This window comes from Archocentrus centrarchus, chromosome 3, assembly GCF_007364275.1.
Source record: "Archocentrus centrarchus isolate MPI-CPG fArcCen1 chromosome 3, fArcCen1, whole genome shotgun sequence".
Lineage (NCBI taxonomy): Eukaryota > Metazoa > Chordata > Actinopteri > Cichliformes > Cichlidae > Archocentrus > Archocentrus centrarchus.
This window is the reverse complement of record NC_044348.1, coordinates 22,246,441-22,258,262: the sequence shown is the minus strand read 5'-3', so window position 1 is coordinate 22,258,262 and position 11,822 is coordinate 22,246,441. Positions and strand designations below refer to the sequence as shown.

Genomic DNA, 11,822 nt, shown 5'->3' with positions numbered 1-11,822 from the left:
ACAAGTGGGTGGAGCTGGTGTACTTGAGATGACTGTATTAGGAATGTCTGCGCTCAGTGACATCATACAGAGCTAAGAGAAGAAAAAAAACTGAATCCTGATGTTTTGGCTCACAGGGACCTCATTATCTTAATGTTTTTGCCAGGTTTAACGTGAGCATGCCTCATTTGAAAAGCATATATGACAGAAAATAAGGAAAACTAGAACAGATCCCATTTATGCACATTTCACCAAATAAAGAATTTAGTTTCTCTAAAACAACTACTTCTAAGTAGCTGGCTTCTGCCCTCTTCAACGGGAATAGCTGCACAGTTGTGAAATAAAGAGTCAAGATAACGATGTGTTTTCTTAAAAACCCTAAGAATGAATCAACTGTGGTCAAGACCAGATTCCCGATCGTTCTCGTTTCCGGCGGACGATGGCGGCTACGTCTTGTTTGAGTGTGGAGACGCTCTGCTCCAGCTGCTCCGAGAAGTCTCTCAGCAAACGACTGCGCTCGTCCACAAACAGTCTGAGCCCCAACAGATCCGACTCCTCCTGGGAAGCACAGAGGAAAACACACACATTAGCATACATGCAGGCACGTGAAATATACTACATTATGTTTCAGCGTGAAAACTAATAAATCGGAAACCATAAATTACATTTACAAAAATTAATAATGTGTTAGCCTTGTGACAGACCCGGTCCAGGGTTTACACTAAATGACTAAATTCCTTTAACAAAATATTTTTGTGTAGTTTGTGGATGATTTTTCTACTATTGATGAAAGCCAGCTGAAAAGATCAAAGAAAAGATTTCCTCTTCATTAACTCAAGCACCATGAGATACAAGCATGATAACGTCCTGTATGATGTGCAAACAGGATGTATCCCCACAGGCATGATTCAAGCTTTTCAATAAATCAAGGTGTAATTGCAAAAACACCAACTTCCATTCTCTGGACCAAATTCTCAGTGTTCTAAGTCAATAAGTCTTCTGGCCGAACCTTAAACAGTTTTCACCTAGTTAGGCACAATTTGCAGATCTCATTTAATCTTTTTCCAGAACTCTAAACTTCCTCCCCCGCTAAAACAGATGCTACACAGAGATTCACTTGTCCACTGGAGGCCGAAGCTAAATGCAGCTACAGCACAGATGTAATTTCAAATGTAATTTCGTTTTAACAAGTTAAAACTTGTTCCCTCTTGTTGCTAATATGATAAAACATCAGCACGGCAACAGTTCAAGACTTCCGTTCTGTCTTTGCATGGGAATGTCATATAGATCTGCTGTTGGTTCACTTTTACGGATTTCAAGGATTTTAGGAAGGTCCTCATTAAAATAATACTCACTCATACTAAAGCAGGAGACAACATGGATACATACACTGGGCCTGTGTCTGCGCAGGCGCTGCAGCTGACCTCTCACTGACGTCATACCGTGATAGAAAACCTTCAGAGCACGAGCAAACTCTGCATCACAGCTTGGACGTACTGACCGACCACGCGCACCCTCCCCACCTGAAACCAGAGAGAGAAATGTGTGTGTCTGTGTGTTTTCAAGTAAGTCAAAAGCTTTCAACTGGATATGCAGGGTCTTTTTTTTTTCAGTTATTTGAAATGGAAACAATGTGACCACTTGTGTGCGTTTTAGTTACCATTCCTGGCTGTGTTGAGTTGTTCCCTCAGACTGTGATTTTCTTTCCTCAGTGATTCGTTAACACTTTTTAGTTCATCTAAGTCCTGTTGAAGAGCTCTTACTGAACAACTGAGCTCTGCAGAGTCCACAGGCTGCAATGCAAACATACACTAAATAAACAACTCATGTCAAAGTGAGCAATCATTCCTATTCATCAAACTCACTGCAGTTTCTGTTGGACTGGACTCATCGATGATGAAGATGCCCTCTGTGGTCATCCTCACACCTTCCAGTGAAGATTTCAGGTGAGTGCAGCCCTCTGAGACAGAAAATCAGCACTAAGCAGCAATTTTTAAAGACACTTGCTATTTCAGCTGTGCATTGTTTTATTTGTGCATGAACAATTAAATAATGTGTACACACAAAATGTGCATCACTGTCCAAAATTCAGTTATGGTCTAGTTTAATCCTGCTCATTCAGTTCATCTCCCAAACGTGTTTCATGTGTCTCTGATATCCATCACTGTGTTTATGTCCTCCACATAAAATACTGTAACATGACTTCATCCTCACCTTGGAGGCCCCAGAGCTCCAGCACCACAGCACTGCTCTGCAGGTAGTCTAGCAGACGCTGGGAGGTGTGGAGGGAGGCAAAGTGAACTCTGTGATCCAGCAAAGGATTGACGTTGTGCCAAACAGCTGGAGTGTACAGAGGCTGGCTGCAGTCAAATAACCTGAAGCTAACAGAGTTGGGAGATTAAGTAATGTTGGAGGAGAAGAAAGTATCTCTGCTCTGCCTTCTTTTACCCAGAAGACATAACAGGAGAATTCATACTTGTGTCCACAGCACCTTTTCAAACTCTCAAGTAAAAGCTAAAATCTAATATCAGCTTCCTGTATGTGCCCTGTCTTCATCTCCAAATTCTGGGATGTAATTCAGTGTACTCTACACCTAGCCGCATGTGCCTTACCCAATTTGGACTCCTCGATTGCGGGCCTCTCTGATCCAGCGTAGGCCACAACACTGATCAAGGACCAGCTGGAAGTCCAGTCGTCTGTCCAGTATCTCTGATGGGTCAATCAGGATGTCATCCTCACCCAGAGGGCTGGAAAGTGAGAATGCTTAGTTACTGATATGTCTGTGTGTGTGTGTGTGTGTGTGTGTGTGTGTGTGTGTGTGTGTGTGTGTGTGTGTGTGTGTGTGTGTGTGTGTGTGTGTGTGTGTGTGTGTGTGTGTTATACAGTCCAGTTGAAGTGCAGGGGACCAGCTGTGCTTGTAGAATGGCTTCCTCTGTGCCCTCTGACCCCAACACCTGCAGGCAGGGATCATCAGCCACTGACTTTAGCTGACAGCTGTCTGAAAATACTGTTAGATGAAGGTGTGAGTGTGTATGCAGTATATCTGTTTGTACCTCTAGCTGCTCTTCCAGAGGGATGCGGAAGGCCAAAGACTGAAGCCAGAGGTGGGCAGTGCCCAGGAGCAGAGGCTCAACTGGATCCCAGAATGGGTCTTTATCTCTGGGTAATGCCACTGGTGACTGCCCATCTACTCTCTGACAGAATAAAAGTATTAGAAATAGAGTTACTCCTCTGAATAGGTTTATGCTTTAGGATGTGCTGACCATACTGACAATGTGCACTGTACCAATAGCTTCTGTGAATGTACAGTTTGGAATTCAAGCATTATTGCAGTAAATGTGAATACATGAGAGGCTCTGACAGTTTTCAGTTATTTTTCCTCAGAAGTTGTGTTTACAGTTGCTACTGGTGTAGGTTTTAAAGCTCAAAGAGGAGTAAAAACATCTGCTGAGATGTAAAAGTAAAAAGGTATTTCAATACAATCTAACTAACATCAGCATTGTTCTTTCCATTAACATACACTGTCTCCACTCTGCTCTGCCAGATGCTGCTGGTAAACTTCTTCCATCAGAAACTTGCGGTTGATAAACTTGGCCTTGGACCACATCCAGACCTGGGGAGTGCGTACATAGTTTGTAATCTTTCAAAGTTATGCTCCAGTTTACACAAGAGACAAAAAGGTTCAGGAAAAAAAGACACCGAGACAGACAAACCTGTTTGCTCCCCTTGGAGGTGACTCTGACAACAATGTCTTTCTCTAGATCGTGGCCTTTTGAATCTGACAATGCCAGATTTTTTATCTCCAGCTTGAACTCCACACCCTGAAAACACAAGTAACAATAAAAGGTCAGATCCTTTCCAACAGAAACAGAAACATTACACCCAGGAAACCAAAAATATTTGCAACATGCTACATGCTTTATTTTTCCCACAAATGTTAACTGCCTACAGTACGAGCACATTCACTGCAGCATTTTTCACGCGGAGGCTGTGAGTTACCTTGCTCAGTTCCTTGCTCATCTGGTTGGCCTCTGCCACCATGGGCATCAGTTTGATGTAATCATAGAAGACAGCTAGCAGACTGGGGTCTGTCTGACTTGATCCAGCACTGGACTCACCTAAACACAGGCAAATGAAGAATATCTAAGGAGTTTCATTCAAAAAATAAACTCCCTTCACTTGGAGTTATTCACGCTTCCACTCACCCAGGTGAATGCCCTCAGCAGCAGCCAGTTCAGACTGGAAGTAATCATAGTCGTAGCGGCTCCAGTCATCCCCGCACCTCTCTGATGGATAACCAATGAACAGGTAGGTACAATTGGAACCCAGAATGAGGCGATCCTGAAAAGAAAGAAAGAAAAATATCATGTTTGTACTTCAACTGCATGTCACATGGCTACATCATGTAATTGGGGTTTGAGTCAAGACCCACCAGGTGCTGCAGCTCCGTTGTCTGGGAAACAGGATTCCCATTTACAATAACCTTTGACCCTGCCATGGGGGTCAGCGTTACCTGACGCTGTTCATTCCTGAACACAGCATGACGTTCCTGTATCCTAACACACATAAAAACAAAAAAGGTTCCAGCTCAATATTTTGGTTCTACAGTAGGTTTGCATGATTCACAGCTCAAAATAATCCTTAGTTATTAATGTGAAGCTACTTAAGGGTGGGTGGCTCTGCCTAACATGGTCAGTGCGATCACCAGCCAATCAGGATTGGCGGAATGACATAAATGCTTCTGAGGAATACACAGGGAGGCACATTCCCATAGTGTGACATCTCACTCATGCTACTCTTAGAACTGGGGTTACGCAAGTAACCTAAAGTTTTTGTGTGACAAGCGTTTGTTTGGGGGTAGGTCAGCAGGTTTCTTGTGCTTGTCTACTTTTTGGTGGGAGACAGCATGGGCACATCCACCAATAAGAAGCAAGCTGATGTAAGTTACAGTGCTGGAGGTTTAGCTCTACCAGTTAAGTGTTGGTCTTCCGAGGTAATGGGTTCACTTCCCAGCCTTGGTGGAAATTTTCCTCAAATGTCTGTTTTTTAAATGTTGTCATTAAAAACACATATACTCTAACCCAGTGCCACTCGCGTGTGTGTTTGGTGCAGAGGGATGTTTAACAACATTCAGCTGTTAAATTGGCAATTCAGACTCGGCTTGTTTCTGCTCTGTTTCCCTCCTCCTGCATTTATTTCACTTCTTCATTTTGATGCACTTCAGCTCCAAGTTTGGCTGTTTCCCTATTTTTAAACACCAATTTCAGCAAATCAAGTTCAATGTAAGTACTTTCTTGACAATTTCAACTGTTTTTTTGTTTTTTGTCTTTTGTCTTTTTCAACTCTGTTTACTCAGCAAATTGTGTTTTAGGTATTTTATGCATTTCTTGGCAATGCAGCTCAAATCTTCCTTCTGCATACTTTGTGCTACAGAAACTATTCCTGGTATCATACCGTTCAGCATTTTTTTTTTTGAGAATTATGCTATTAGTTTTCTTTTTGCTAACTTTTATAGTTTTTAAATTAAATTTTTAATTAATTAATTAAATTAATTTTAATTAATTTATTTAATTGCTTATTAATGTATTGGCTATTTGAAATGAATGGGGAAAGTTTCAAATCCTCTTCAAACCCCCACTTTAACAGTAAACTATTTCAGCATACTTTGCTTTTCAGCTCCATGTTTTGCTATTTCCCTGTTTGAACAAATCATGTTCAATTTAGGTACTTTCTTGAGAATTTCAGCTGTTTTGCATTTCTTTTTTTCTTTTTTTGCTTTTCACACTGGTTAAACTTTTTCAGCAAATTATGTTTCAGCTATTTTAAGCATTTCTAGGCATTTCAGCCTAGAAATGTATTCAGCATTCACATTGCATTTTCTGCAAGAAATGCTTCTTCTAGTGTTATAATGGGCCTTCTCTTATTATAAGGCCACCCCTTTCACCCCTTCTGATTGGCCGCCCCTCACGAACAAGCATCTACCACTGTAATAATTTATATACAACAGAAAAAAAATGAAAGGAATAATTGGGCCACATTAATGTGTTTGCATACAGAAAAAAGAAAACTCTTTTTCTTTTCAGTGGTGGCAGTCTATCCCAGCAAGCACTGTATAGGAACACTTGGAACTAATCTCTAATTATTCAAATCCACCTGTGTGCAAAGTGTACTGTCTATTTAGCATCTGTAATCTAACATCTTTGCATAGGGTTTGTGATATAAAGTCTTGGAGAGTTAAAAACTCACCCTAGGCCCTTGATACAAATGGATCTTGAGGAGGAGTCACACAGCCCGATGTCCCATTCACCTGAAGAGAAAAAGATTAAAAATGCATTTTATCAAGCATAATGAAATCTTCAGAACATGTTTGTTATGTTAAGCCATTTAACCTTTTCAACTCTATGGTGTTCTCCACTGTCAGTAGCTTCTTCTACAAGATAAGCTGAACTAAAGAGAGAGAGAGCCATACATGTCACAGTATGGCTACAGAGAGATTCAGATGGACTAACCCTCCTGGATGAAAAGCTTCACCACCCCCGACAGCTGAGCATCCTCGTTGATGTTCAGGATGTAGGGATGCATCTGCATCATCCTCCTCTCCTGACAGTGAGGAAGAGGGAAAGAGAAACTTTATGAGAAACAACCATTTAAAGATACTACATACAAAACCTCCACCAAATTATTTACATTCTTTGCTTGTGTGTTTTGAGTGTCTGCAGCTCTATGTATGCACCTGTGTGATGTTAGCATACTGTTGTTCCCAGTCTTTCAGGGCCTCCTGCACGTGTTGTTCCCACAGAGTCTGGATGGCTCTGATTTGAAGCTCATTGTGGGTCAGCAGCTGACGAAGTTCCTCTGAACACATAAACATACAAGTTGACCTGTCATTCATTGCCTGCTGAATCCTGTTCTGCTGCATTCAAACATTCTCTCTTACTGGTCTCATCATTCGCCCTGCGTCCCTCCTGGCCCAGTCGGCTCAGACGTTGCAACAGTCTGGCATTCTCTGCCTTTAGCTCTTTAACAAGACGCTCAGTGGGACTCTCGTTCACCACTGCCCGGTTCTGGATACGCTTTGCCCTGAAGAAGTGGAAAAGGTAGAAGGACAAGATGTGATGTGTGGAAATATATAAAAGAGAGGCCGTAAAGAATTCAACTGTAAAATTGGTTAACTATGTTATTCGTAGAGCAGAGGGGAAAGTGTGAGCATGTTTAATGTTGGTAACAATGATATTCAGAACAGTTTACACTGTTTATTGCACCTCTCAGCATAGCGCAGGGTGGAGAGAGACTCCTCATAGCAGATATCAGCAGGGCTCAGTGTGGCAACCTTAAAAATGAACATAGAAAACTTTATTCAACTTTACTTTAAAAGCTTCTGGCAAAGATTTAACATTGTATAAAATGCAACATTAGTATGCGCTAGCTTCTAACCAGTGTCAGTTACCATAACAGTGCGACTGTTGCCTCCCAGTGCAGACTGCAGCAACTTTGTGAGGACTGAGTCTCTATAAGGAATATGGACAACCTTCTTCCCTACAGCAACATCAGCCAGAGCACTGGAGGAGAGATGAAGGAAGCATGATTAAAAATACTAAAAACTAAAGCAAGTGTAACGTAAATCAAATGAAACAGCTGGCCACCTGATGACATTGCCCAGGGTGGTGAGGCTCAGGTTGATGGCCGTGCCCTCTTTGAGTCTGTCAGCTTCTGACCCTGATAAACGCTGACGCTCACTGCCAGCCAAGTCCACCAGGTTTATGTTGGACTGTTTCGTGATGCTTTCTTTTGAAAAGATCTGACAGAAAGTTAGTCACATATATAAACTTTGATTCCAAACAATTAAAATACGTTTGTCCTTTTTTAATTATGTTAACATATTTGAAAAGTGTAAGCAGACCCTCTTTACCTGTTTGAGCTGGAGGATAACAAGCATGTGTGAGCGGCTGCTGTTGGCGTTCATGTGAGTGGCAGCAGTGGTTCGAGTCCTGGTCCCCTGTTCCATCAACTGTTCCACCTAGAAATACATTTTTCTAAAACAAAATCCTACTTTGCTTTGATCTTGTCCAATTTGGTGAGACTCAGGTTGATGGCTGTGCCCTCTTTGAGTATGTCAGCTTCTGACCCTGATGAACACTGACTCATTGCCAGCCAAATCCACCGGGTGTATGTTGCTTCATGATGCCCTCTTTAGAGAAGATCACGAAGCATTTATTTCCCTAAAGATTCTAATAATTACTGTACATGACTGCAAACTCAGCAGGAGACTTAGACCTTGGCTAGTGTTTGGTTTGTATCCAGCTTGAAATAACATCCTTTTTCATTCATCTCTCTACCTGTGCTGCACTCTCACAGGGGACCGTGCGGAGACCCTCCACATAGAATCCTCGTTGCTGCTCCTCTCTGACTCTGAGCCCACCTGGAGTCCGAGACCCCCGAGACAGCAAGTCAACCACCTGGACACAGAGGAGGGGAAAAGAAATGATACAGCAGCAAGAACCAGAGGAGCAATACATAAACATAACAGCATCATAGGACATATCATATCCAAAGAAATATAAAAGAGGAAACAGATTTACTCAAAATATTACCTGCTCATTATAGATTTCCAGCATACTGAAAAATACCTGTGGAGACATGAAGAACAAACACATTTAGGATCATTTACACACCTAATCATTAACATTTTGCCATCTCTTGTCTTTCTTTTTTACCTGACACTGTCTGTTCTCCTGGTTTATTCTGATGGCTTGAAACAGCCGGTCGCAGAGTTTAGGAACCAGACCTTTGTTAGGCCCATAACCCATCATTGAGTAACTCTTCCCTGAACCGGTCTGACCATAGGCCAGTAATGTGGCATTATAACCCTTCAGATGTAATTTTAGAACATTCATTATTAGGAGTCTGAGCTTGATAACATGATAGAGACTATCAAAATGTGAGTGCTACCTGCAGCGCATTTTCCAGTATTCCTTCTCCTAGATCCTGGAAGACACTGTCCTGGGAATGGACGATACGTCATGAGCTGTAAATACATACTTATACATCTTGTAACCCACTATATATCCATTCAGATCCATTCTGTCTTATTATATGTACAGTATTGAGCTCATTAGGGTCTGTAATCAGTGTGAATGCCTGTTCTCCCAGCTTGCTTTGGAGCTGACCTGGTCAGCGTATCGCCCCCCCAGCTCTTCAGGGACATAGATGCCCCTGTGATCCTTTGTGAAGCCACTATGGGACCAATAGGCATAATCAAAACAGAAAGACCGCCGGTTCTGGGAATCACGTGGGTCCTGGATGGTGATGGAGCTCGACACCATGGAGATAATACAGCGGCTGCCTGCATCCCGTTCCCTCTGAGTGGAGGAAGAAAATGAAAGAAGATACGGAGAGAGAATACAAAGAGCCGGGAGAGCAAAGATTTTACAATTGAATTTTTTTTGGATATCAAGGAAATGTGAGGAAGGGGAGGGATGAGATACAATAACACAGTCTGATAAGTCAGTGCAAGAAGTAGTGGGGAGGTTCCCATTCCTTTAAAAAATATTTTTAGTTTTCTGAAGTAAAGCAACTTTTGTGCTTTTATCTGCCTACACAGGAAAGTTTATCTGCACACAACATAAATAAGAATTTAAAGGGTCGGCTCAACCCCCAAATCTAATTTACAAACAGTCATATGAACCTGGCACTATGGGAACAGAGGCAGCGTGATGCTTTGGGCGATGTTCTGCTGAGAAACCTTGAGTTCTGCCATCCATGTGGATGTTACTTTGGCATGTACCGCCTAAGTAAGCACTGTTGCAGACCACATACACCCTTTCATGGAAACTGTTAGAATAGATAAACATGTAACTGTTTTTTAACGGTGGTCCGAACCTAACAGAAACCGTATTTCCTGTTGCTATGGCTTATTTCAGCAGGATACTGCGCCCTGCCACAAAGCAAAAATACTTCAGGAATGGTTTGAGAAGCATGAGTTTGAGGTGTTGACTTTGCCTCCAAATTACCCAAATCTCAATCTAATCGAGCATCTGTGGGATGTGCTGGACAAACAAGTCCGATCCAAGGAGGTCCCACCTCGCAACTTACAGGACTTTAAGGATTTTTTTGCTAGCATCTTGGTGCTAGATACCACAGCATACCTTCAGGCATCTAGTGGAGTCCATGCCTTGAGGGGTCTTTGCTGTTTTGGCAGCAAAACAGGGACCAACATAATATTAGGCAGGTGGTCATAATGTCATGCTTGACTGGTGTATTTGTAAATTATGGCTTACTAAGTGAGGAAAAGGAAATTATAGTTGAACTATTGCAAAGAAAAATAAATCAGACAGAACTGATCACTTTGTTGCATTCTAATAATCCATAGTGCTGTTTTTCCTGTTTCTAATGTTATTTATGCAGCCATGCAGTATTTGTCTACTCATATTTAAATCACTAAACTTCTAGCCCCATAGATTAAAGATTAAATTTACTGCAATGTATAAGAAATGGCAGAGTTAATCAGGGCACACCATTCCATATATGTACATTAGAAAAACAGACAGATTGAGTAAGAAACGGGCAACAGCTTACAAAAGGAAAATAATAGATATTCTAGGAAACATCAGCACACTGACCTTGTTGAATGGTCGGACTCTGACAGCCACTTTGACACAGTCCTTACTGTGCATGTCTGAGACTTTAGCCCTCATGGTGTGGCGGGCAGATATTGGCACAGGAGATGGGCAGACTGAGTGATCAGCTCTCTCACTCAGAACAACGCAGTACTGTGTCGAGTTACACACTGAAATAGAGTGCAGTCAGGGCCATGTAACAGGGAGACTGGTGTACACATTAGCCTGTTTCAAGTGAAAACATGGATTAGTTTGCCTGAAAGGTGGAGGCAAGTTTAAGAATGTAAACGAAAAGAGACTGGCACTTGAACAGCTAACCTTATTGCCCACAAAAACAGTAGAGTTGGAAACACTGCAGGACCACTGAGTACTTAAAGTAATGATCATGATTTGTAAAGAGTGGAAAAATACTTTTTTTTTTTTTTTAATACCCTCTCCTAGCCTTTCTCAGTGAGGTGGACCACAAGAGAAAAGGCTGGTTTCACTTTCATCTCATCTAACACCATAAATAATAAAAGACACACAAGCCCTGAGGGAGTCACATGTACATGATACTTACACATGCTTTTATACCAACATTTAAGCCTTTTGTGAGACCAAACTTTACAGCAACAGCTCGCGGCAAGTGCCTGTGTAAACAATACTAAAAACCATTCTTTTTTTTGCTTTTTAAGCGAGTTATTAAAGCTCAATAGACTCCCAACTTCTGAGGCCTCTGCTATTTATTAGGCTTGCAGCTCCTTTCGGTGGCTGACTGCAGAGTGCAAACAGACAAACAGGGTTTGTGATGTGGTCGTTTCATTCATGCATTTAAAGATACTTTTTTCAAGTTGTGTTTAAAAATAAATGAAAACCAAAATGAGCAAAAGCTATCAGCAGGATGTTTAAAAAAAAACACCTTTGTGACTGCGTGCCCAAAATTTCTATGTATGTTAAGGTGATATAGACTGAACATGAAATAAGCATTGGCTGTACTGTACTGTGTAATACTGATTTGTACCACAAGATGGTGCAGACAGCCAGGCATGTCATTAAAAATACATTCTTATTTACAAATGGTGTGCTGAGGAAGGAAATGGGCTAGATCTAAAAAGCAGTATCAAAGTTAAAAGCTCATTAATGCTACAGTCACACTTAGGAAAACAGCGGTAGGAGACAACCAAAATCACTGCAGCCACGTGCAATGAACTTGGGCGCTCACTGCCTTTGAAATGGTTGCTTTTGAAG

At 41.7% G+C, this 11,822-nt stretch overlaps 1 protein-coding gene across 1 annotated transcript; it reads right to left on the bottom strand.

Moving 5' to 3' along the window:
• Positions 1-378: 378 nt before the first annotated feature.
• On the bottom strand, positions 379-10,688 carry kif28 (kinesin family member 28). The gene is made up of 27 exons (XM_030724825.1): positions 10,599-10,688; positions 9,147-9,338; positions 8,929-8,979; positions 8,694-8,846; positions 8,571-8,606; positions 8,316-8,435; positions 7,889-7,996; positions 7,623-7,777; positions 7,427-7,538; positions 7,242-7,309; positions 6,917-7,059; positions 6,713-6,834; positions 6,489-6,579; positions 6,226-6,286; positions 4,412-4,535; positions 4,185-4,320; positions 3,979-4,097; positions 3,693-3,800; positions 3,500-3,592; positions 3,033-3,173; positions 2,863-2,933; positions 2,592-2,726; positions 2,194-2,360; positions 1,845-1,939; positions 1,640-1,772; positions 1,369-1,502; positions 379-537 (listed from the first exon to the last, which is right to left on the bottom strand). The coding sequence occupies exons 1-27, from the start codon at positions 10,671-10,673 to the stop codon at positions 379-381; spliced, it is 3,102 nt and encodes a 1,033-aa protein (XP_030580685.1). The 5' UTR covers positions 10,674-10,688.
• Between the last annotated feature and the right edge of the window lie 1,134 nt (positions 10,689-11,822).